Genomic DNA, 25,109 nt, shown 5'->3' on the forward strand with positions numbered 1-25,109 from the left:
TGATTTACCTTTCCAACTTGATTGGCTTTGGTAGCAGGTTCTCTCTACTTCATTACTATATAAAATTAGCAGTTACTTAACCTCATCATTATTTTGTGTCCTGAAGAGACTGACCTTTCTCAAGAGTTGTATTTGTGGATTCAGTCTTATTTTACATGGTTAAAAAGAACCTCTGCTATTAACTGTGGAGGTGTTCCTCTTCAGTCTTCTCTATTCTTGATATTAAATGGGAAGACATACATGAATTCTCTTCCTGAAGAACAATTTGTGTTCCTTATGAATTTTAAAGAGTTGTCATCTTTCAGTGGTCCTTATCTTTCCAAAGTGCTATCTTCTGGTAGTTTAGTGTAAAAAAAAAAAAATCTGTTTCACAGTGAAGCTTTTGCTGCTTTTTATTTTACAGGGTATTAGTACATTAAGTATTATAACGGTGACAGATCACGGTCTGGGTTTCAGTAGTATCAGGACATAGAACTCTGGAGAAGGGGATAGTCTAAGCAGTGAATACTACCAGCCTTTTATAATTTGGATTTAATTTTAAAAACATGATGTAATAATACCTATTAGGTATTATTAGGAATACTTTAAATATGATGTAATCCCAGATTATCAGATTTACTGATTTTTAAATAAAAGTGCCAACATTCAAATACTAATTTTGGAGTAGTAATCAACAAAAAGAACTGCAGGCAGCCCAAAGGCTTACAGAGTCCGAAATCATTCTTTCTCATAGTATTGTTCTTCTGAGCTTTTTTGCCATTTTCTTTGAAAACCAGAGGCAACGTGTGGGAGAAATAGACTGTACTTTTTGAAAAATCTTTTTATGGTCACAACATACCATTTTCAGTTTTCTGTTACGCACCCTTAATGCAAGGATGGTAAAAGCAACAGAACATCAGGTCAAACAACTCTTGCTGCTACTGTAAGCTCATCCTCAGGAGACCATCATCAAGTAAGCAGCAAAAGTCACTGGAAAGCACATGAACGCTGCAGATGGGCCCCCAACTTCTCTGAAGGACAAGGAAGACATACGGTTATTGTGGTGTTTCCAAGGGACTTTAGGTTGAACCTCCCGAGCACTGAGCAACAGGGAGCATGCGGCCAAGTCACTGTGGGCAGTTCTGCGAGCCCGAGTTTACGTGGTTCCAGAATGGTACAAGTCTCATGAGAAAACAATCCAATGAAGCAACAGACACTTGGGAAATACTAATAACCAAATTTTTATGAACTATTACTACAAAGAACTTCAGCAAGAAGGGAGAGAAAGTTTAGTGATCTTTTAGTAAACATTTTTAGCGTAACAGTCTTTGCGACCAGTATTTTAAAAAACCAAGCTAATAAACACCATTGCTGTGTTCAACTGGTGTACACTAAAAATAGGATAATAAATGGAAATACATGTTCTTCTAGCATTTCCACAGGAAATGTTCATATTTCTCATGACATTCTAAATCATTTAGCAGTTACATACGCTACATTAACTAAAACACAGGTATTCTTTATTGCACATTTCAAAGTTGTAAGGAGGCTCTAGCTTATGAGGTTTTTATTTCGGGGGGGAAATGACATTTTTCAATTGTTTGGCTCAAAAATGCACACTGCCAGGGCAGCTTAGTTCTAAAAACCTTTTAAAATAAACTTGGATTCTGAAGCCAATGAAATCCTTTAACTCTAACGAATAGTACACAGTCCACTTTCTCAGACTAAATGTCAGAGGTCAAGAGTTACGGGCTCTGTTTTAAAGCCTGTGAACAGTCCTGGCTACTGCTCTGAGAGGCAGGTGGGGGCTCGTCTCTAGAGCCAGAAGGCAGTAAGTCTCCTGCAGCAGGTGGAGGTGGATAATCCTGGGGGCCATGGGTGGGAGGTGGTAGTCGAGTACCAGGAATAAAGTACTCTCTTGGGCCAAGAGAGCCTAAAGGTCTAAAAGGTGTGTGTCCCGGTAAAAATTCTCGAGGATCAAGAGGCAGGTCCCGTTTTCCAGGTGGAATGCCTGGTGCATATTCTCTTAAGCCTAGTGGCGGACGTAAAGCAGGACCTGGAAAAATAAAAAGTCCTGTAAATACATACGAACACATGTAAACGTGGAGGACTCTGGATATGTCAGTCTTTATAATTTCTCACAACTTCAGAGGTCAGATGGTGGCATCCCCGACTTCAGGGACGAGGCAAACTGAGGTAAGTTGTTATGCCGATGGCCAGCCAGGAAGCCACGCAGGCTAAACATGGCTCTAGCTGGCTTGTTTTTTCTATGACACAGTTCTGCCTTCTTTCTCTCACAAGGGCTCAGTTTAGTACCTGAAAGTGCCCTAGGTCGTAGCAAGACGACAGATTATGAAATAAGGGTTTTATGCAACAAAGACATTTTGATAAAGGGAAATTCCAGTGTCAACTGCTGTGTCAATGATTCGTGTAGTAGCTCTGCATGGACCTAAACTTGCCATCCAAGTCCAGGCGCTTGCCCTATTGGGGAAGGCCTTCTAGCTCCCCCTAATTAAATTCAGCAATATTTATTAGGCATTAAACTCAACCTTCTCTAGGGCTAACACTTCTCATTTATTGCCAAGGCAGGAAGTCAAAGCTGAATCGTTCCCTCTTTTATACTCTCTGATCCATTGCTTATACTTTCATCATGGTGATTACAAGTTTTATGTTTCAAAATCTATGTATCTAATGTTCTAGAGGACTCGGTAAGCTCTTAAGTTTGGAGAATTAGTTCTAGCCATCTGCAGAAGTAGTATTTCTGGCTTTCTATTAGTTATCTCTTGTCTACAAGAGACCTACTGCCCATCTCAGTATAGGGGGATTATGCAGCACCCCGTGTGTCGTAAAAACTTGAGGAAAAGTGAAGATGCACTTGTTTATCTTGCACTTTCATTACATAGGCCTGTAAAAACCACTATTAAAATTTCAACAAGGCACAGACAGAAAAGAATTACACTCTACAAGTCAATTACGACTACTCAATCATCATACCGAACGGTGGAGGAAGGGGCCGAGGCCCGAAAGGCCCGCACAGTTGAGGAGGTGGTCCGTATCGAATGGGCGGTGGCAGAGGGCCTCCCGCGGGGGGGCTCATGAGGGGCACCCCTGGGAAAGGAGGGGGCCCTTTTGCAGCCATAGTCACCTGCAAAGCAGAAGCAATTACAGTTTTGAGAGACTCTGGTATGACACACAAAAGCACCAACACCAGGAAAAGCTGAAACCCAACGAAGCAGATGGCGGGCACCTGTCCAAAGAACAGAAGCAGTGCAACAAAACTTGCCCCCTCCCACCTGGTCCCGCCGGGAGCTTAGGCAGGTTAAAGGGATGGCACTGAAGTGAAGAGGTTCCCCGGAGTTGTGTTACTGCTGGAATATGCAAAGGGAAGAGAAAGCAAGAGGATGGCTGAAGGACGCTAACAGAGGGGACTCCCGCAAACACCATGATCTGGTTCCTAGGGCGACCCCTTCAGCCCCCCATCCTTCCTTCCCAGTGAGCATGGACAGAACAAAAGGGCAAAGAAAAATCCACTCTCCACACATGTCACAAGAGCCACTATTCAGAGTGCCTTCGATTTCCTTTCATGTATTCTCTCTCATCCTCAGATCTTTCAATCTCCAAGCAGGAACATCCTGTTTTACCTAAGGGCACAGAGTATCAGATAATCTGCTGAAGGTCACCCAGCAGGTAAGAAGCCACACTGCAGCTCAGGATCAGGTCTGCCTCCAAGCCTGTCCTTGAGCCCCTGCCCCCCTCTCCCAACACAGGGGCCTCGGCTCTCGGAGTCCACTCCAGAGGGGTCTCAGGTCCAAGCTGCCCTGGATAAAAAGACCTCAAGAAATGCGTGTTCCTAGAGTCCAGCGCTGAAATTTGGAAGCATTTTCCAAAAGAAGCAATATTATATATACAGGGAGGCAGGCACGGCTCCAATATTTACGTTCAGGCACCAATAATGCTGTGCTTTATATTACGAGACACTGACTTTTCCCATGGGAAACGGGGCTAGAAATTCAAAATAATCAGAACACACACACTTTGATTTCAGCACAGAGCAGCACTGGGAGCCATGCTCAGAGGCCCGGTGTAGCTCTCGGAGAGAATACGCTTATGTGCACGGCCCCGAAGGCTACTGCTGGCGACGGCACAACAGGAATGACTGACTTCACTTCCAGCAAGCGTTCTTCCACTACCAATCTGCAAGTTCCGGTTATTCCAACCAGGGTCTGCCTAGTATACAACTGGAGGTAATTCTTCAATAGCAACACTTGCAGACATAAACGGGGAGCGATGCTATGTATAATCAATGTACTCTGCCTCAGAACACTCAACGCTGAAGCACGCACAGTATAAAGCTGCAGGGATGACTTTCCGCACTCTTTAGTCACAACAGATGTTCCCACCAGGTTAACAGCCTGATCCAAACAAGAAAAAGAAAAAAACCCAACCAGTCAGATTTCAGCAACCCAGCAACACTTCCAAGTCAAAGACAACAGTAAGATCAATACTGCCGTGCAATTCAAAGCAAAGCAGGTGAGTGTCATGCTCTTCATACCCTTTCCAGAAATACACCAAGTAACAGCTCAGCTCAGTCCTCAACCTCCAAGTACTTACTACTACTGAGTGCTCAGCCACAGATGTACTGCTGGGGACTGAAGGGCCTTCCAGGTCTTGGGGAACAGTTTGCTTTTTAAAAAAATGAGATAGTACAGCTATGTAACAGACACACAAACAGGAGACGGATGACGCAAAGAGAGGGTGTCACAGCGAAAGTTTAAGGTTTCCTGAAATACCGAATTACAACTCAGAGCTACTGCAGACTTTACCTTGCCTTCATCCATCACCTTAGTAGGGGAAGAGCTTCTCGAGCTGCTGTTCATCATGGGAGCTGCACCAGATCCCGGATCTGCTGAAGGCCAGAGAACGGATTTAGACTTATCCTGACTTATATAGTCTTTGACGAAGAATAAGAGATCCTCTGCCCACTTCTTCCATGATTTTAGACTCTGAACACACTCAGATCCCTTACCAGAGGCAGAGGGTTTCCCGGATGTCTCAGATGACCATCGAGGACGAGGTAGAGGTCCGTCCATTGACCCTTGAGAAAGAAAGAACAGAGCCCTTGTATGGATTTTTCAGAAGAAACAAACCAACTGTGGACAGGTTAGGGTTCAACTCTACCTAGAAAGCAACATTAAAATGGGCCTCCTAATACATGAGGGGAAATCCCAACTTAGGCGCAGAGTTAAAGAATTAAAACAAGAGAGGCGCCTGGGTGGCTCAGTCGGTTAAGCGTCGGCCTTCGGCTCAGGTCATGATCCCAGGGTCCTGGGATTGAGCCTCCACACTGGGCTCCCTGCTCAGCGGGAAGCCTGCTTCTCCCTCTCCCACTCCCCCTGCTTGTGTTCCCTCTCTCACTGTATCTCTGTCAAAGAAATAAAATCTTTAAAAAAAAAAAAGAAAACAAGAACTGCTGGATTGAAAGAACAGCAATAAAACCTGCACGTTAACAGCACCAGCTGGTGCTTCGAGTTACAGGCCTGATACAGTTGTACAGGCTAATATTTTCAGTCTGTGTGGTCTTTCATATCTTACCAAGTATTACAGACGTGTCTTTGATTAGAAACAGACTCACAGCTGTGTATTCACGAGAAATGGATGTATGCTGCATTAATTATACAGTCTTGAAGCTACTTTTGTAATATCCAAGAGAGGAACTCCATAGAAACGTAAAGATAAAGACTTATACTTCACAGTAAAAAAGTAAAAAACAAACAGTAACAATTATATATGTTATATGTTATATATATATATGTTAGTGTTAATAACAATAAATGCTTTCTATTCTAACGCAGATCTTGTGGCAGACTACACACCAAAGACAAATTAAGACTTTTTCTTCCCTATATTGGACAGACGCAAATTCTAAAACGTTGCTTGCATTAGAATTCTCAAGACAAACCATAAAAGACTCTTAATGATAGGAAACAAACTTGAGGGTGGCTGGAGAGGAGGGGGTCAGGGAATGGGGTAAGTGGGTGATGGGCATTAAGGAGGGCACATGATGGAATGAGCAGTGGGTGTTATATAAGACTGATGAATCACTGAACTCTACCTCTGAAACCAGTAACACACTGTATGTTAATTAATTGAATTTAAATTTAAAACAACAACAACAAAGAATTCTCAAATAAAACGTGGGGCGGGGGGGAACTTCTAGAAATAGTTTACTACAAGGTAAAATGTGAATGCTCACCAAATTCACCTCTAGGCATATCTCTTCGATTAAGCGTAGCGGAGAGAGGTCTCGCAGGCGGGTCAGCCGTTGGAGGAGGGGAGCTCTCCCCCCCACTCACAGGAGACGGGCCGAAAGAGCCATTCTGGCTCAGAGGACCTAAAGACGACAGGGAACTGTTACCACTCTGAGGCAACCTTTCTTTTCTTAGTAAGTTCTGGGATGACTTCTAGGGCATCAGAACGGAGATACACAGCACCAGAAGGTAGCGCACACACAGTCCACACCAACAGCCTCGGGGGCTGCCCCCGAAAGTGCGGCCCACCTCGCCACGGAGGGTTCTGGGTGTTGGGCCTGCCTGGCCTCGGCTTCACAATCACAGGCTCTTCTTGCAGCATGGCCATCTTCTGGGTTAATTCCAGTAACCTTGAATACAGAGAAAGAACGGACTTAACTATGAAATACAACCTCCGTGCCTTAGGAGATACCAAGCAGCACTGCCTCTGGAAACCCGAGCGCGCTGGGAAACTGGAATTCCAGACCACATACTTGTGTCTCAAGTTGGCGGCCTCCCTCTTCTCCTCGGCGATAGCCCTTTCCGCAGCCCGAGCTTTGAGCTACGGGAGACAAACATCCCAATTAGTGGTGGCCGACGACACACGCAATAAAGGAAAGAAAAAAACAATCTTACCCAGTTATCATGAGCTTTCTTCTCATGAGTAGCAATCTGAAAAAGACAACGCACGATGACCCCGTGTGAGGACTCACCGATGCAGCCCCCACCAGCCTGTCAGACACCCAAGAAGCCTGCAGCCGCAGGGCAGAATTACCTGGTTTTTAAATGAGCGCTCTGTCTTCTGCAATTCATCCTCCATCTCTTCAATTCTGCGCCTAAGAATCACACTTGCTTTTATCAATTAAAGTGCAACTAATGAAAATTTGAAACCGTTTCACCATGCCCCCGCTTCCTGCAACACCCGCACTCACGCAGAGAAACATCCTCACGTGGTTACAGTAAGAGTATAATACGATCAAAACTAAGACTACCTAATTTCATTATTTAATTGGTTGGAGAGTCTGAGTTGACACACTAATTTTCTTGACTGTTCTTCAACGTTCTCGAGCAATCCTGCTATGACTATCTTCCTCCACAAAGCTGCTTCTTCCTTTAAGGACAGCCATAGGAAATTGCCCAGAGCTGTGACTACTGGGTCTATCAAGTGGCACAACCGCTGGAATGGTTCCAGAATCATCACTAGAGCAAGCGGGCTTCCAGCAAGAATTCCTCCAACACACAGAAGCGCCCGGCACGAACCAAGTTCCCTGACAGTCCTGCCAGTATGGGGTATACGGCAATGGTTGTTAATGTGACATTGTTCCCTTTGTTAAAATGCATTTTTTTTCTCACAGGAATTAACTATTCACATCCTCTGACCATTTATTTACGTTCCGTGCTGTTTTGTTCTACACAACGTCACAGTCTTTAAGACATCAACAGCAGTCCCCCCAGCACAGACCCCGCTCTTGCAGCTGAACTCACTTGTACGTTTTCACCTCCTCCGCAGCCAGAAGCGCCTTCTCGTCCGCAGCTGACAGTCGCTGCTCTCGCTCCTGCCGCTCATACTCTTCCTGACTCAGTTTCCTAAGACAAAATCAGTTGTCAGTCGGACGTGTTTCTGTCTTCCAGCAGTCTGTCTAAATGCCTCAAACAATCACCTCCCCTTCCCTCTAAAACGCACACACTATACAAAGTCAGGAAAGAATTCAAACTTGCCATTCCAGGATAAAAATCAATCTCTGGCCTGTCGGCAAATCACCTGCATTTTGACTTATAATTTTTTCTCGTAAATAGTTTAGCAAATGTCAAACACACTCAATGCCCACGGGCAAGTTCCTTGTGCTTAACACGTTGAAAGGTTACTTGACTGTGGAAGGCCATGGCTGATCACCCTCACACAATTAAGCTTCTTAGGCCAAAGCAAGGAGTAATTACACTTCCCTTATTCCTACCACAGAAAAATCTGTAATTACTTCCCCTGTTTTTACCATGGAAGAACCACCTCTCAATCCAAAATGGGTACTGTGATAAGACAGCCAGAGAAAGAAAGAATGCCTTTTAAAACGTGTCTTCTAGCTTCTAACCCATGCAATTAACCACAGAACATTCCCACACTTCAGATATGGAACTCCTACTACCTATTTCAATGGAATGATGATTCGAGAAAGAGAAAAACCTCGGAATTAGTAATATCTAGTGAATAAAACAAAAAAAAAGAATCACAACTGTTCTAAAATCAGGGTCTTACCTACTGGAAACTGGTTTTAACCCAATTAACCTTCAAGCTCAAGATGCCCATCTACTGTAAAATAGATTGTTGGGCTCCCTACTCAGCAAGGAGTCTGCTTCTCCCCCTGCTTGTTCTCTTTCTCTCTCTCTCTGACAAATAAAATCTTAAAAAAATATATACACACACACACACACATATATATATATAAAATAGATTGCAATGGTAGCAACATTTAAGGATTTAAAAATGCTATTTTGTTACCCTTGCACATCTTTGCCTAGAAGTCTAATTCAGAAGATACTTAACTTGAAATTTAAATTTCTATGAATCAGAAGCAAAATGAGAAGAACTATATGGTTAAAAAGTTTAATAACAGGAAAGAGAAAAAGGTTTATGTATTCTTTTATAACTGCCCATTCAATACTCAGCAAAGTTATTTTATTAATGGCTATACTATACTGGTTACCTCCTAAGATGCTATTACAAAAGTACGGGCAAAGTACTATCCCTGCACTAACAGAGCTCACAGTTTAATATGTAAAAGATACACATAACAACAGAAAAATCCCTGACTCTGGCTTAGGAAGGGAGGTAAGAAATGGGAGTCTTGAAGAAAAGATCAATCAGAATCTTTTTTCCAGTAATGAATGAGTTGGTCTGAGAATACTGAGAATAATTAGAACATTGGACAAAAATATAAAGAATGTGCTTGGGGGCGCTTGGGTGGCTCAGTCGTTAAGCGTCTGCCTTCAGCTCAGGTCACGATCCCCGGGTCCTGGGATTGAGCCCCGCATCGGGCTCCTAGCTCTGTGGGAAGCCCGCTTCTCCCTCTCCCACTCCCCCTGCTTGCGTTCCCTCTCTCGCTGTGTCTGTCAAATGAATAAATAAAATCTTTAAAAAAGTGTGCTTGAAGGCATCAGAGAGCTAATATATTAGCTGACAAGTTAATATATGAGGCCAAGCTCCAGAAGAAAAAGGAATCTCAGAATCACAAGAAAGCCTGGCCATCTGAAGCCACCTTTCCCCCAGGTTCATTCCACACACTGAAGACAATGGAGACATAAGGAGACTGAACAGAGCTTTCAACATATCTGGGTTCAAAGAAAAATGGAGTTCAAGGTTGCCAATGAAGGGGGACCTCCAGTAAAAGTCCGAGGCTCTGAGTCTGGACTAGAAAGAGCTGTGCAAACAGGCAACACAGTGTCCTTTGAAGGGACAAGGCCATTTTTAAATGACCTGAATTGCCGACTGGATTAAAGTAACAACCTCATGCTAGAAATAAACTCAAATCTTTTCTGTAGGAAAGTAACGTCATCCTAGACCTCTAGTTTCCTCTAGGATTATTATAGACAACTTTTGCCACTCAGTCAAAACTGACCAGGCACTCCAGAAGACATTGCAATCAAAATCTAAAAAACAAGTGGGATGGACCCATAGCTAAATCATTACACAGACTTTAAAATAATAATGCTTATATATTCAAAGAAGTGGAAGTCAAAATTATAAATTTTAGCAGAACCTATAAAATTGAAATATAGTAACTGAAATTAAAAACTCAAAAAATAGGGGCTCCTGGGTGGCTCAGTCAGTTAAGCGTCTGACTCTTGATTTAGGCTCAGGTCATGATCTTAGGGTCATGGGATCGAGCCCCGCATCAGGCTCCTCACTCAGAGAGGACTCTGCTAGAGATTTTCTACACCCCCTACCCCCTGTGCACGTGCACACTTGCATGTGCTCTCTCTCAAATAAATAAATACCCTCACTGAATGATTTTAGCAGCTGATGTGACAAAGTAGAGTAAGATCTTAGACATGGGGAGACCAGTCAGAAAAAACGCCATCCAGAATGCAGCATCTCAGATAAGAGTGTAGGAAACACAGAGGAAGTATAAAAAAATTTAAACAGAACCTTGCAAGGAGAGAGAATAAACCAGAATCAATACACAAAGAAAGGCCCCCAAAATCAAGAGGTGCCAATGACCCCAAGCAGCATAAATGCAAACGAGATGGGGAGAGGATAGAGAAACAAAAAAGGCAAACACACACCCTCACACCTGAACACCTCCCAATAACACTGCTGAAGAACCAGAAAGAATGAAGGCTGCAAGGGCAGCGGTGAGATACTGAGGAGGGAAAAGATGACGGATGCTGGACTCCTCAAAGAACTATAAAACCAGAAAGTAACTGGTGATTTTCAAAGTCATGAAATTAAGTAACTGCAAGCATTTTACAGCCAGCAGAATGACCCTTAGAAAGACGTTTTCATGCAAAGATAAACTGATCTTATCTGTCACTGAAGGATGTCCTTCAAGGAGAATGAAAGGGAGGGCGCCTGGGTGGCTCAGTTGGTTAAGCGACTGCCTTCGGCTCAGGTCATGGTCCTGGAGTCCCGGGATCGAGTCCCGCATCGGGCTCCCTGCTCAGCGGGGAGCCTGCCTCTCCCTCTGACCCTCTTCCCTCTCGTGCTCTCTATCTCTCATTCTCTCTCTCTCAAATAAATAAATAAAATCTTTAAAAAAAAAAAAAAGGAGAATGAAAGGGACCCCCAATGAAAGACTACAGATGTGGGAGAGAACGAAAAGCCACAGGAACTGTGTGTGTGTCAGCAGAACGAATGCTGGCCGGAAAGCACTGTAGTACGACAGCGAAATGTCTCTGGAGTTTAGGTGTAGAGAATTGAGATGTCATTCAAATAGCATCTAAGTCAGACAGGAGCTAAAGCCCAGAAAGAGGTACATCCATCCACGTATGTCACCCTGTAACAGGTTCGGGACACATGCTGTGGTCTTTAGGGTAATTACAGGAAAAGAGAAAGAGCAACCTTTAACTACCAAGCTTTAAGAGCAGAAAAGCAGAATTATTAGATTTTAAGGAACATAAACCTTTCAATGGGCAGAGACTGCCAGGAGGAAAAACTGTAAAAAGACATTTTACTGCAGAGAAAGCAGCATACATAGTAACAATGAGGCTCAGAGTGGTTGAGGAAGTCTGTTCAGTGTGGCTCGGGTCAGAAAGCATCAGAAGCTACTGCAGGAAATGCACCTGGAGAAGCAGCTCCAGACACCTGAGGGGAAGTGTCCTGCGTGCCTATGCAAGAGTCTGGAATTGATCCAGAAGAGAATGGAGCACTTCTGATAGATTTTAAGCACACGAGGCCATGCAGAGACTTGCATTTTAAGGAAGTCCACTTGAGGCTGACAGAGAATGAATGAGAGCCCAGAAGGTATGAGAAAGGGCAGGTGGCGAGAGGACCAGTCACAAACTGGCAGGAAAGAGGATGGGGGCCAAACCAACCCAGGCTTTGGGCATGGAGAGCAGGGTACAAACCAGACACACTGGACAGAGTAAAACAGTGCCATGATGACCAGCATGAAGAAAAACAACTGTCAGAAAATTAAGATAACTGATGGTGGCAAAGAAGTGTTCTTAAAAAAAAAAGGTAATGAAATTAGAAATATTTCTCTAAAACAGGCCAGGTAGTTAGAGCGGGCCTGAGCAAAATCTGGAAAATCGAAACTGACTGCGTGGTGAGCAAAGAATCCAAGAAAGCATTAGTGGTATGCTTTCGATGTTTCATGGCATCAGGCAATAGCAGCCTGAGCATTTAAAAAACATGAACTTTGCTCAGCAGGATAAGCCTCCTCAGAGGCCGCCGTATCTACCAGAGTAAAGCACGGAAGCAAACACGAATAGCCACCGCCATGGACAACCTACTTTTAGAGAATTCGGGTATTTTTATGGAGGAAAAAACTTACAATGAACTACAAAAGTGTTTCTTTCAAAACACACACCTAACTTCAGATTTGAGATGGAGGTTTCAGGAGATTAATACCTAAATATGCACACTGAACAGGTACGCCTATATTTAAAACTCCAAACATCCTCGCCACAATTACAGTATGTAACGTTTAATCTGAGCATTTGACTAAAGTCCAAAACTTAGGATACCTTCAAATAATGAAATATTCCTTTTGGAGTATTTACTCTACTAAACACCATGTCCTGCAAATCACTCAGGATTCTGAAAGGCTGTATTAAGAAGTACTAGAACAGACACAGGACAGATCACACGTACTTAAAATGCCACAAAGAAAGAAAGTCAAGGACGTGGTGGAGCCACGAAAGGGACTGGGTCTTCACCAAGCGTGCCACAGAGGAACCTCCCGCACCAGTAAACCACTCCCTGCCAAGCAAATTGCAGGCAACAATCTCTGCCAACCGATTCCAGTGGAAAGGAAAACACAAATTATGTGAAACGAGAAAGGAAGACAAATTCCTACTCATTACAAATAGAAAAAACCTACAAATAATCTTTAAAAAAGACAACAGTCTGTCCAGTAGTCCACACATTCACTTTCAGGACAAGACGGCTAACGACCCGGCACGAACATCTTACTTTTGCAGAGCCATCTCCTTCTGCTGATATAGCTCATTCAGAATCTCCACTTTCTGCCTCAGGGTTTGGCATTCGTCCTCCAGCACGGCTTTGGCCGACTGCAGTGAATGGCGGTCATCTTCTAATTTCTTTATTTGTTCTGGAAGGGATAAAACGGTTGAGCTGGGTACGTGAACTGGGCTGGCAAAATGGCGGAGAGGGTGGCGCTGGAAGGGGTGAGAAACTCAGCACTTCCTTCTCAGGAAGCAGCCTACCTTCCAGGTTACATTTAGTAGACATCGAGGCTCTAAGCTTAAATTGTAGAAGTTTTAGATCCTCTTCAACTACTGATATTGCAGTTTGTGTCTAAAAATTCCAAGAGAGAGAACTATCCTTACAAGGGAGGCACAGTGAGAATTCACAGGCACTCACGGTACTCCACAAAAAAGCTCATACCCGGGAAATGTCCATCATCTGCTTAATTTGGTTTTTCATTTTCTCACTCCGGTCACCTAAAATACAACAAGCTTTAATTGCCTTTTCCTCCTTTGCTTTTTAACTGTATTTTCTTGATCTCCCCAAAACTAAACATTTACCATGTTCAAATATTCAAAGTAAAAACTAATCAACCAAGAGAACTAATTAGGCTCCATGACTTTTAAGAGAATTGCAAACTGAGATTCAAAAAGTGAATTCCCAGTTTGTACAAGAAAAGTGTTATCCGTGCCATTCTCAAACAAGAAGGGATGTGTGAACAAAGGCTCTTCTTTCTTGCTCAGATCTATGTCCACCTGGTCACGTATCTTATTTAGAAAGACTTCCTCTTCCGTTCTCCCCTTGAATCTGCTACCAGGTGTGGCTGAAAATGCCCACTGTGCAAGCAATATCTGATTTGAAAAACGGTGTCCAGAAACATATCCTTCATCAGTAAACACTGCTACCCTTTAGCTCCACTCTCGCGGCCTTAGTTTATGGCTCCCCGACTTTAGTACTCTTGAAATCGGCTGTGGGCCTTAAAACTGCAGAGCTACAGAGATGATGAGCACTAAATTCAAAGGTCACCCCCACGGCACTGAGAAATAAATTTCTCCTACTGAATAGTGTTCACACTGAGAGGTTTAAGTCACAGCTATGCTGCCCTCGCTCCTGTGCACAAACAGTCCTCACTGGGATGGAAAAGCAGAATCCCTGTTCACTGCACAGCCACTGCTATTATCACAGCCCTGCAACCCACCTCTGCCCAATGCACACAGAGGTGTCTCTAAGTCCATTGATAAGGCATCTACAACTAACACTTAAGAGGAAGTTAGTCAGGGGCACCTGGGTGGCTCAGTCAGTTAAGCGCCCAACTCTTGGTTTCAGTTCAGGTCATGATCTTGGGGTCTTAAGATCAAGCCCTATGTTGGGCTCCTTGCTCAGTGGGGAGTCTGCTTAAGATTCTCTCCCTCTCCTTTTACCCCTCCCCCTGCTCGTTCTCTCTCTCTAAAATAAATAAATCTTTAAAAAAAAAAAAAAAAAAAAGAGGAAGTTAGTTAGCCAAAAAGGAGCATCGTGTAAAGACAGGAACAAAAAAAAGGAGGTCCAACCTCCCTGAAACCAAACTTACCTCCCACTTCTCCATTTGCTAATTCATCTAACTCACTTCCTCCTTTATTCTGACCCTCAGATTCAGATTCACAATCTAACCGATTCAACTGGGTAATGCAATTAGTCAAAGCCTAGAAGAGAAGTAAAGGGGCATTAGAAAGAGCTTCTCAAATAGATTTCATGACAATTAAACAAGTAGTCAAGAGAATGAACTTACATTAATATTATCATCTTTGTGAGTAAGAGCTACTTCCAAATTTTTCTGAGATTTCTCAAATGCTTTGATTTGCTCACTGAGCTCAGCATGTGATTTACTCCAATCTTTGATTTCCTGCTGCAACTGAAAAGGTAAAACACATGAATTTCCAAAGGCTAGGGCTCTTTGCACTGGACACATCAGGACCATGTGAATGAAACAGGGAAGCAGAGAGCCATGCTACTTTCTGACCTGTCACTATGGACTGAGGCCTTGGTGAAGGGAGAGGGGGGAGAGTGGCTCCTACCCTCAGAACCGCAGTAAGAACATGAGAGCCATTAAGAAGTCAATCCAGTTATTGTATCATTCAAAAAATTGCAGCCCATTCAAGTAATTCCCTTGCATTAGGAATGGAAGAGCACATCTCACTGTCTCCCATGTCCACACTCCAGATCATGTAACCTTCCTTTGGTTAGTGAAGCAGTAATTGCTCAAAAAAGGGTCATAAATACCTAATTCCTTGGTTAAGAAGCAAATCCATCATCCCACTGAGGCTATTCAAGTTAATAATTGGTTGGTATTTGGCAAGACAAAGACTAAAAACACTCTGATGCTATAAGACATTGTAGAGAACAGAAAATCCAGAACAGATGGAGAATATATACATGCACTCAATTTTGGGAGCTTAAACTTTCCATATCTAAGAATAGAATTCCACATACATATTTCATTTCCTTAAAAACAGATCTGAGAAAAGATACTCAAGAGGTAATGATACTCAGAGTCCCCTAGTTCACATAATCTAGGACATCAACTTTTCTTTACCTGTTCTTTCTTCTTCTTAAGCCTAGCATTTTCTTCTTGAACCCGATGGCATTCAGACTTCACCTTCTCTTCACTAAGTTTAGCTTCATTAAGGGCAATTTGAACCTAATGCAAAACACTCCTATTAGTGAATTAATTCCAAAGGAGGGGTGTTATACTTTCCCAATTAGACGTCATACAGTTTTCATTTATTGCATATTCTAGCACATTATCAAATGTCTGCTCCTCTACAAAACTAAGATACCCTATTGACATCTTGTAGAAATTATAGGCAGCTTTACCTCTGAAAATTCTGAGGCATTCACTGAAATAACATCCTTTAATTTCTCTATAGATTTCTTGTTTTCCAATATCTGCCATGTGGAAGAAGAACACAAAAAATGTATTAGGATTTTAGTAGAAACAGTAGGATATGTGCTAAAAAGATGAAATGCTATCCCAGAGCCATCCCCTACATATCAGGTAAAAGCAGGTGATTCAGTTTTAGCTGAGAAAAGTCAAGAATGTAGAGAGATAAAGAAGAAAATAGGGGCGCCTGTGCCTTCAGCTCAGGTCATGATCCCGGGGTCCTGGGATCGAGTCCTGCATCAAGCTCCCTGCTCAGCTGGGAGCCTGCTTCTCCCTCTGCCTGCACGCTATCTCTCTCCGTCTCTCTCCCTCACAAATAAATAAAATTAAAAAGAGAAAGAAGAAAATAACAGGAGCTCTATTACGTGTCATGCACAACCTTCCTGGCTATGAGATAATGTGGCTGATGACCAGACAAAAACGTGAAAAAAAGCAGGAAAAAAAAAAGAAAAAAGAAAAAATTTTTCAAGTAGTCCAGTTGAAACCAACGGTTTTTCCTACTGGTAAAGAAAAAAAATCCCCAAGGTCACTTTAAAAATTCTCTTGCCTGAACTAAAATGGTTCGACTTGAGGACAAATAAACAAATGTCACAGAAGAATTCCAAATGATCTGTGAAGGTACTGCCTCCTCAAGGAGGTGGAGCATACTCTTCACTCTTTTAACCACAGGCTGGGCGTAGGTACTTCCTTCCAAAGTGAACGGTACACCAAGAGTGGGAATGGGTAAATATGGAGTGGAGAAACCTGGCAAATACCTGGTCAGCCAGGTCACAAGCTCAACTGGGTGTGTGATATATGGGAACCCTCTGCAACTTTCCTGTAGTTCTAAAACAGTTCTAAAAGGCTTGTTTTTAAAAGGAATCATGCAAAACAAAAGAAAGTACTAGAACTACTCAATGGGGCTATGGTTTCTTCATTGCTCTACATGTTTCAGAGGGTAGAGCCAAGCAATATGGAAATTATCCAGGGCTGAGGACAAAAATACTTCCTAGGACCATGAAAAAAACAGCCTGTGGTATTAGCATTTAAGATTCCATGAAGACGGATGGATGTAGGTTCAACTTCCCTGTCCCCCAATCTTCCTTTGGTTTCAGCATGGGAAAATGCAGAGTTCAATCCATCCTACCTACAGAACAGTCTGAAAGCTAAATTGCAATTAACATTTTGCAGCAAAACTCTCACCAAGTCCTGATTCTTGACATTCTGTTCTTTCTCAGATTCCAACATAACACGCAGATTTTTAGCTGTATCATCCAGAATTTCATTAGTTTCTTCAAGTTTCTTGATTTTATCCTATTAAAAAAGACATCAAAATTAGTAACTACACATTTTCTTTTGTTTTTAGAACGTAATCTCAAAAAGAGAAGGGATTTTTACCTTAAATTTAATTGCTTCATCAGACAGAATCATATTTTGTTTCTTGGTTTCTTGAACATGTTTCTTTGACTCCTTAATCTATATAAAATAAAGCATGCAGAATTCAGAAATGTAAATCACAGAGTTATCAAAACTTCTGAGTAGGAAACCCCTTCGAGCAGAAAGCTGTGCTTTACACATGATGATTACTTCAGATTCGGGTGGTTTGTGAGAAATAACATAGGAGGAAATAATTCAAGTGGGAATCATGAGGGGGAAATACTGAAATAATGAAAGAATAATTATACCTTCTGTTCATAACTTGACAATTTTTGTACAAGTTCTGCATTTTCTTTCATGATATTCTTCAACTTCTCAGAAATTTGCTGTTCAGTGACTAAAGGGGAGGGGAAATCCATAAGATTATTATGATGACTAAATAAAATTAAATTACCCAATGTATCAGCAGTATGTTATCTAGCACTATGAGAAAAAAGAACTTCTTAACATAACACTTATGCTTTTAAGAAAGCAACCTGCAGTTAATGGCAAATAAGGGTGTAAAAATACTACTAAAATAAGAAAAATATAATAAGGGCCCTTCTTTCAGTGAGATTCCAATTTAAATTTATTTCAAAAATAGGAAATATAATACAGTATTTTAGCTTGATATCCTTCCCTTCATGGAGTACCTGTCTTCTTAGAAAATGTGATCATTTCAAATATATGTCATTTGCAAAAAGAAAAAGACAAAAAAGACAAGCACATTGATTTACATCTCTATTCCTCAAATTATCTACTTAAATATATACTGTATCAATTAAACCATTAGCACAGGAACACTGTTCACATGCAATAAATTTGCATGAAATCAACAAAGCCAATCTGCCCCAAATCAAACTAATCATCTTCTTCCTACTCCCACAATTTGTTCCACCTCATCTCCTATCTCGGTTGGAAATATCACCATCTTCTCTGTCATCCAAGCTAGTAACCCAGGATTAGTCAAATGTTCAGGAGTGAGTAAGTCAATCAGACATCAGAAGTCACTGTATCTAGTTTCTAGCTTACATAAACTCATATCTAACACCAATACTGAGGGAAGAGTACAAACAACAGAATAAGCCTAAATATTTACCTTGATATACTCTATTCTTTACCTAGAAGAAAAATAAAATTAAATTTGATGTCAAAACATTTTATTAACAGAAATGATATAGTATTATGGAAATATTATATACAATAGTCAAATCATAACAAAATGAAAATTTAATAAGTTTGGTTCACCGTAATAATCCATAGGATTAAAAAATAAGAAAAGGTTAGGGGCGCCTGGGTGGCTCAGATGGTTAAGCGTCTGCCTTCAGCTGAGGTCATGATCCCAGAGACCTGGGATCAAGCCCCACATCGGGCTCCTAGCTCAGTGGGGAGCCTGCTACCTCCCTCTACCTCTGCCTCTCCCCCTGCTCATGCTCTCTCTATCTCTTGTGTCTCAAATGAATAAATAAAATCTTAAAAAAAAAATAAGAAAAGGTTAAAAAGCATTTCAAATGTGGGTCGCCTGGGTGGCTCAGTCAGTTAAGCATCTGCCTTCAGCTCAGGTCATGATCCCAGGGTTCTGGGATTGAGTACCACATTGGGCTCCTTGCTCAAGGGGAGTCTGCTTCTCCCTCTACCCCTACCCCCTGCTCATGATCTCTCTCTCATGCTCTCTCTCTCATGCTCTCCCTCTCTCAAATAAAATCTTTAAAAAAAACAATTAATAATGGAAATGGGTATTTTCATATTAAATATACTAATGCTTCTTTTACACCAAATCATTTATTTGACAACCCCAAATAGCCAGAATGAGGTCTAGAAACAATGATCATTCAAAGAAACTCTCAGGAAACAAAATTAAAGGCACAATCTTTGTACTAAGATATGTCTCTCTCCCTCACCAGAAAACATCTTTGAAATCCTATTACAAGTTGGCAACCAGCTGAATTTAGAGATCTAATAATTATGATAGATCATCTGATTTTCCCAAACCCCTAAAAAAAGTGGTCATCAACCTGACAGGGAAAGAAGACCGCTAGAGGAAAATGCACAAGCAACAACAGAAATGACAACTAACCTCTAAATCCTCTCTAAAGACAGCACTGAATTATAGGGTTACAAAATCTAAGCAGGTGGCACCTGAGTGGCTCAGTTGGTTGAGTTCTGCCCTCGGCTCGGGTCATGATCCCAGGGCCCTGGGATTGAGCCCCCAGTCGGGCTCCCTGCTCTGCAGAGAGCCTGCTTCTCTCTCCCCTCCTCCCCAGTTTGTGCACGCTCTCTCTCACAAATAAACAAAATCTTAAAAAAAAAAAATCTAAGCAGTACTCAATTTTTTTTAAAAATTGTGCGACCGAATGTCTTTATAACCCAGAATTTATTTCCACTTTTCAAAAGCTATAAATGGTAATGAGATACTCAGCTCAGTCCATAAATCATCCAAGCTATCTCATTACTATTACAGTATCTAATATCAGGTATAATAATGTTGCTATAGAAAAATGCATTCAGAGTTCCAACTGGAAAGAAATGACTGTCTTTCCCATGTAATAGCCTTGCTAATGAAACAGTAAAGCTTCTTCTCCTCTCCTCTCACCCAAATCAGTAGGCAGGAGGAGGGAGGAAGAAGCAAGAAGCAGGCAAATGAGAGCAGGGACCAAAGGTTCCAAAGTCAAATGCTGAGGCTGAGAAGCAGCAGTTAGGACATAAAGGCTGCATCACCCTGTGAAAACGCAAACAGATGTTAGGATTTTTAAGAGGGGAGAAACAAGAGTGGGAAATAAAACACGTTTTCACCTTTTCCCTTTCCACTCATCCTTTCTATGTGCCCTTTCTCCTTTCATCTGAGGAAAAGTCCCATGATGTTAGAGGACTGTTCCCGGGAATCCAAGCAAATGACCTTTCTTTTTAAGTGATTTTTATCATCACTTGTGCAAGGAGAGAAAGCTTATGAACAATGATATGTCTGATAAAATTAAGAGATCAGAAAAAGAAATACTCTTAGAAAGACATGCATCCAATGCTTTGGCTACTTTAACTGTTAAGCTTCAACTGAACCTGAAAGCTTCTCATCTGCAAAGCTCATTCATAATGATTTTTTCTTGTTATGTTAGACAATTATGAAACAAAATGACATTAACACAGCCACAAGAATGAGTATACATGAGCATGCATATATAGATAAGCACAAAAGACAAGTTCTGCCCGGGAAGAGACTCTTAAGAAATAAAAATTTCATAGTGTGTCTTTGGATGTAATCTGTATTTCCAAATAAAAATATATTTTATGAGCCCAACAGCACGTGATCAAATTAGAAAAATCTCTGAAACAGATACATATAGAAAAATACTACAAAATTACCTACCATCCTAGATAAATTGGCATGAAATTTACTATTTTGTTGTCTTGTAGCATTTTTTCTATGCGTGTGTGTGTGTGTGTGTATAAAACACACAGTTTATATTTTACAGTCCTGATTTCTGTTTTTTTCCACTTACTATTAAATTGTGAGCATTTTCTGGGCCCCAGTATCTTTGAAATAACAAATTTAGAGTGACCTACTATCCCATTATATGGATGTACAATAAGTTAACAATTCCCCTACTATGGATCATTTAGTTTTCACTCTAACAAAGAGTGTTTCACTGAACACCCTTATACAAGATTTTTAATGCATGACTGGTTATTTCTTTAGGATACATTAATTAGACATGGTTTTATACTATAATAAAAGGATATGAATGTTAAGTCTTCTGATACATATTATTTAACTGCTTTTCAAGATGGCTGTAAGAGTTCCCAGTTCTAGTAGGAACATATACATGTGCCCAAGTAGGTACATATACATTTAATCCTTAGATTTTAAGATTTATAAATCAAAGTTTCCCATTAAGATTATACATGTTGTCTTGTTCACTTAAGTCTTTACCAACAAAGATTACACTGAATTATTTCACAAGGTTAGCTGAGATTATAAGCATCCGTGTAGATGTTAGTAACTGAGAAAGAAACAAAAGGGCTAGTGATTATAAAATATCTGTTGTCTTGATGAGTCAAAGTATAAGTTTAATTTACTCACAACAAGGACAGTTCTCCAGAAGAAGACGGCAAATGAACCAATTCCCAAGAAGGCAGTGATAAGTACAGGCTTCCATGGCAAGCCATAAAAATCAGGCCCAGGTTGAACATCATCAGGCAATGTAGCAACTAACTGAAACAGAAATATTGGAAATAACAAGAAGCCATGAAGAATTTAGAACAGAACAGTCACAAAGAATCATCCACAGAAATTCTAAACCAACCTCCATTAGATAACTACCCCCCTTCAGTAGCTTCCACTGCTTCAATAAAGATGGGATACTGGCAGCCTCATATTTTTTGTTTGGCTTGAAGTGTTTTTGAATATTATGAATCTAAACGTCTTTAAGCTGAACACATATTTCCAGTTTGCAATAGGACTTACAATATCACGTTGTCTAGGACATGTCTAGAATCTCTTTGGATCAGACTTTCCTCTTTATAATTTAAAAAGGCACATAAAACACAAAGTTGAACACCCTAAGAGAGATAATCAACTTCTATGGCTACAAATAAAACCAAAATGATGATAGCAAATAGCCCAAGTAATGTGCTTTTCCTCTAAGATTTTAAATCTTTATTCTACCCTTATGTAAAAATAAATGCTGAGTAAGCTCAGACGGCTCCTGATAACCGGTCCAGACTGCTCTGAATTTAACTGTCTTCTACATAAGGCAGTGCCTTTATTTTAAATGCTTCCTCGAATACAGTTGCATTAAACACCTGCTTGCTTCTACACTTTCACTGCCCCCTACAAGCACACAAATAACTATCATACCGGCCCCACCCCACAACAGTGCCGGGGGTCACTGGAAAAGGACCTGAGAGATTGTGACGGTCTACCAGAAAATAACATAGCGCCTGGTACAATCTAAGAAATCAGTAACAAATGAACAAGTGACGAAACCTTCTTAAAATCACTCCCCCTGGCCTCCCTAAACAGCACTGCAACGTCTTGCCTGTCTCGGGCCTGACCCACTCCAGTTCTCCCTCGACCCGTCGGCGCGCCAACTCCGCTCACAACTCGTCTACCCGCCTGCCAGAGCTGGGGTCCCTCCCTGGGAATGGGGACCGTCACCTCCAGTAACTTGGCTATAAGGGCTGCGTAGAGGACCGACAGGGGTCCCAGAAGTTCCGAGTCCCCGGGGGAAGCGGTGACAGAAGGCACAGTGGCAGGAACTGAGTCCATTGTGTGGGGACAGCTGAGCGGAGGCGACGTCCCCCCGCGAAACAGCACTGGAGCCCACTCTTCCACCGTTTCCTCTTCGAAAAGGGGCCGGCTGAGGAGGCGGACCCGGGGAGTGAACTTCGCCTTCCGCCGCTGGTACTTTCCGCCCTACGCCTCCTGGAAAAGACGTCATCAGACAATGCCCCTCGGAGGACGTAAACGTGCTTACGGAGGCCGGGCACGCAGGGGGCGGGACCATGGCGGACCAAAGCCAACGGTCGAGCGAGGCGACCTGCGCAGAAGAAACTAAGGGACGCGCGCTGACGGAAGCTTCACCTGCCGCAGAAGCTGGGGGAGACCGCGCACGTAAAGGGTCCCGGGGGCTACGAGGAAGCGGAGCACGGGCTGGAGAGATACGCCCCGCTCACGCCCCTCAGGGCCGGCCTTGTGTCCCTGCGTGCAGGCACCGGTCCCACTGCCCAGACGGGAGAGCAGCCTCTCCCGCCCCCGAGTAAAAACAGACCCACAGACACACACAGACACACACACACACACCCGTCTCCAGGGCGAGGCCTGCCTTCCCTGGTATCTCCTAGTCCCCCGCTCAGCTTTTCCTCTTCCTACTCCACATGCTCACACTGTCTCACATTCCTGCTGATGCCCGGGAATAACGCTTCTAAGGAGCCATGTCAGTACCACACCATACCCAAGGATCCTGTATTTTATAGTTACGTAACTTGTGGAAAAGGACGAGGATTATGCATAGGTACGTTGTAAAAGTTGAAAAAACTGGGGACATTTAACCCGGAGGAAAAATGATGTCTGTAAATCTTTAAAGGTATGTCTTCCAGTTTAATATAAAGGCAATTCGGAACAATCAAGCAAGAACAATCAGGAAAATCCTCAAAGAGAAGAGCAATGGAGGGGGGGTGGGATGGGAGGTGAAAGCAGGCTGTGCAATTAAAACAGTAAGAAACTTGACCCAAGAATACAGATAGATTATGAAACAGAACAGAAAATCCAAAAATAGACCCAACTGCATTGAAAATTTGGGATACAATAAAAGTCAGCTGGGGAAAAAGACACTTTTTAGTAAGTGATGTTAGTATAACTAAGCCATATGGAAAATGTTAAAATTGGATTTTTTTCATAAGGATAAATTCCAAATGATCAGAAACCTGAATGTAAAAAAATGGAAAGTACTAGAAGAGACACGGGTGAATTTCTCGATGTATTATGAATGAGCAAAACTTTCCTAATTATGCCTCAAAATCCAAGAGAAAGTATTTGCAAACTACTTAAAAATAAAAAACTTGTCTAGCCCCTGCTCGCAAAAAAATGCAAAATGTCAAAAAAGTTTGACAATGACGACCAGAGAAAAAAATATTTGTAACATTAGGGACAAAGGGTTAATATTCCTAAAGTATAAAGAACTGTATAAGTAAACAGAGAAGAAAACAGCCTATAGAAAAAATGAGCTGAAATAAAAGAATCAACAGTTCTCAGGAAAAGAAACAGGAACAGCTCACAAACATGGGAACATGCTCTGCCTCAGCTCATAATAAAAGAAATACAAATTAAACCTACACTGAGATACCATTTCTCACTTATACTGGCAAGATCTAAACATCTGACAACATACTCAATTGGTGAGAAATGTAGGGGAAACAAGTACTCTCACACATGGCTCACTGTTATACAAAATGACACAACCTCTATGAATGGGAATTTAGCAACATCTCCCCAAATTACTTGTGTATTTACTTTTTGATGCAACAATCCCACTTCTAAAGATCTCAAAGATACTGTGGACACAACAACAAATGTTGAAAAGATAAATGAACAAAACTATGTTATTCCAGCATTATTTATAATAACAAAAGACTGCAAACAACCAAAATGTCCATCAATAGAAGAGTTGCTCAATACACTAAAGTATACTGTGAAAATGGAAAAAAATAAATTTTATATACTGCTAGTGTATGGTTTCTACAATGTTTTTTTTTTAGAGGGTTGGAGAAAAGTATAGAATACTACTTTTTACATAAGAAGGTAATGAAACATTTTCTTCCAAACACTATAAAAAAAAAGGTAATGAGACAAAATGCGTATTTTTTATGGCTCTGACGTAAAACTCACATGCAGTAAACTACACATACTCAAAGTGCACAATCTGTAAGTTCTGACATACGAATACATATGTGAGAACTTCATCACATTCAAACTGAACATATCCTTCACCTCCACAAGTCTCCTCATCCAAGTCTTATCCCACCTCCTGCCACTTGCTGACTGGGCCTCCCCAAGCAGAATTTCTATCCTGACAGTTTGCATTTCCTACAGTTTTATATATGGAATACATAATCACCATGTATTCTACTTCTCTGGCTTATCTCACTCAGCATAGAGATTCACCCATGTTGCTGCATACATCAATAGGTTATTATTCCTTTTTATTGCTGAGCAGCATTTCATTGTATGGATCTAGCACAATTTGCTTATGTATTCAGCTGTTGATGGGCATTTGAGTTTTTTTTCCAGTTTTTGGCTTTTACCAATAGAGGGGCTGTGAATACTGATATACAAGTAGATGGATGTAGATGCAGAATTTATTTTCTCAAGGGTACATGCTTAGCAAAGGGA

General features: G+C 41.6%; 1 protein-coding gene across 6 annotated transcripts in view; it reads right to left on the reverse strand.

The window, feature by feature from the left end:
* Positions 1-1,477: 1,477 nt before the first annotated feature.
* MIA3 (MIA SH3 domain ER export factor 3) overlaps positions 1,478-25,109 on the reverse strand; it is a 56,017-nt gene continuing 32,385 nt past the window's right edge. The window contains exons 1-24 of one of the 6 annotated variants that reach the window (XM_025892147.2): positions 22,377-22,644; positions 21,300-21,431; positions 18,324-18,345; positions 17,494-17,582; positions 17,207-17,284; positions 17,012-17,122; positions 15,763-15,834; positions 15,482-15,586; positions 14,678-14,800; positions 14,480-14,591; positions 13,330-13,385; positions 13,149-13,239; positions 12,895-13,033; positions 7,752-7,853; positions 7,042-7,102; positions 6,903-6,938; positions 6,761-6,828; positions 6,537-6,637; positions 6,233-6,370; positions 5,006-5,074; positions 4,803-4,882; positions 4,591-4,662; positions 2,974-3,124; positions 1,478-2,035 (exon numbers count right to left, since the gene is read on the reverse strand). In XM_025892147.2, coding sequence (XP_025747932.1) covers positions 1,725-2,035; positions 2,974-3,124; positions 4,591-4,662; positions 4,803-4,882; positions 5,006-5,074; positions 6,233-6,370; positions 6,537-6,637; positions 6,761-6,828; positions 6,903-6,938; positions 7,042-7,102; positions 7,752-7,853; positions 12,895-13,033; positions 13,149-13,239; positions 13,330-13,385; positions 14,480-14,591; positions 14,678-14,800; positions 15,482-15,586; positions 15,763-15,834; positions 17,012-17,122; positions 17,207-17,284; positions 17,494-17,582; positions 18,324-18,345; positions 21,300-21,431; positions 22,377-22,487 — 2,430 coding nt within the window. In that variant the 5' untranslated portion in view covers positions 22,488-22,644 and the 3' untranslated portion in view covers positions 1,478-1,724. Of the gene's footprint in view, positions 2,036-2,973; positions 3,125-4,590; positions 4,663-4,802; positions 4,886-5,005; positions 5,075-6,232; positions 6,371-6,536; positions 6,638-6,760; positions 6,829-6,902; positions 6,939-7,041; positions 7,103-7,751; positions 7,854-12,894; positions 13,034-13,148; positions 13,240-13,329; positions 13,386-14,479; positions 14,592-14,677; positions 14,801-15,481; positions 15,587-15,762; positions 15,835-17,011; positions 17,123-17,206; positions 17,285-17,493; positions 17,583-18,323; positions 18,346-21,299; positions 21,432-22,376; positions 22,645-25,109 lie in introns of those variants that run through there. The other 5 variants (XM_025892146.2, XM_073884068.1, XM_025892145.2 and 2 more) reach the window with 5 other exon arrangements.

The sequence above is a fragment of the Callorhinus ursinus genome, unplaced genomic scaffold (genome assembly GCF_003265705.2).
Source record: "Callorhinus ursinus isolate GAN/ISIS: 27379988/994484 unplaced genomic scaffold, GSC_fseal_2.0 scaffold54, whole genome shotgun sequence".
In the NCBI taxonomy this organism is placed as follows: domain Eukaryota; kingdom Metazoa; phylum Chordata; class Mammalia; order Carnivora; family Otariidae; genus Callorhinus; species Callorhinus ursinus.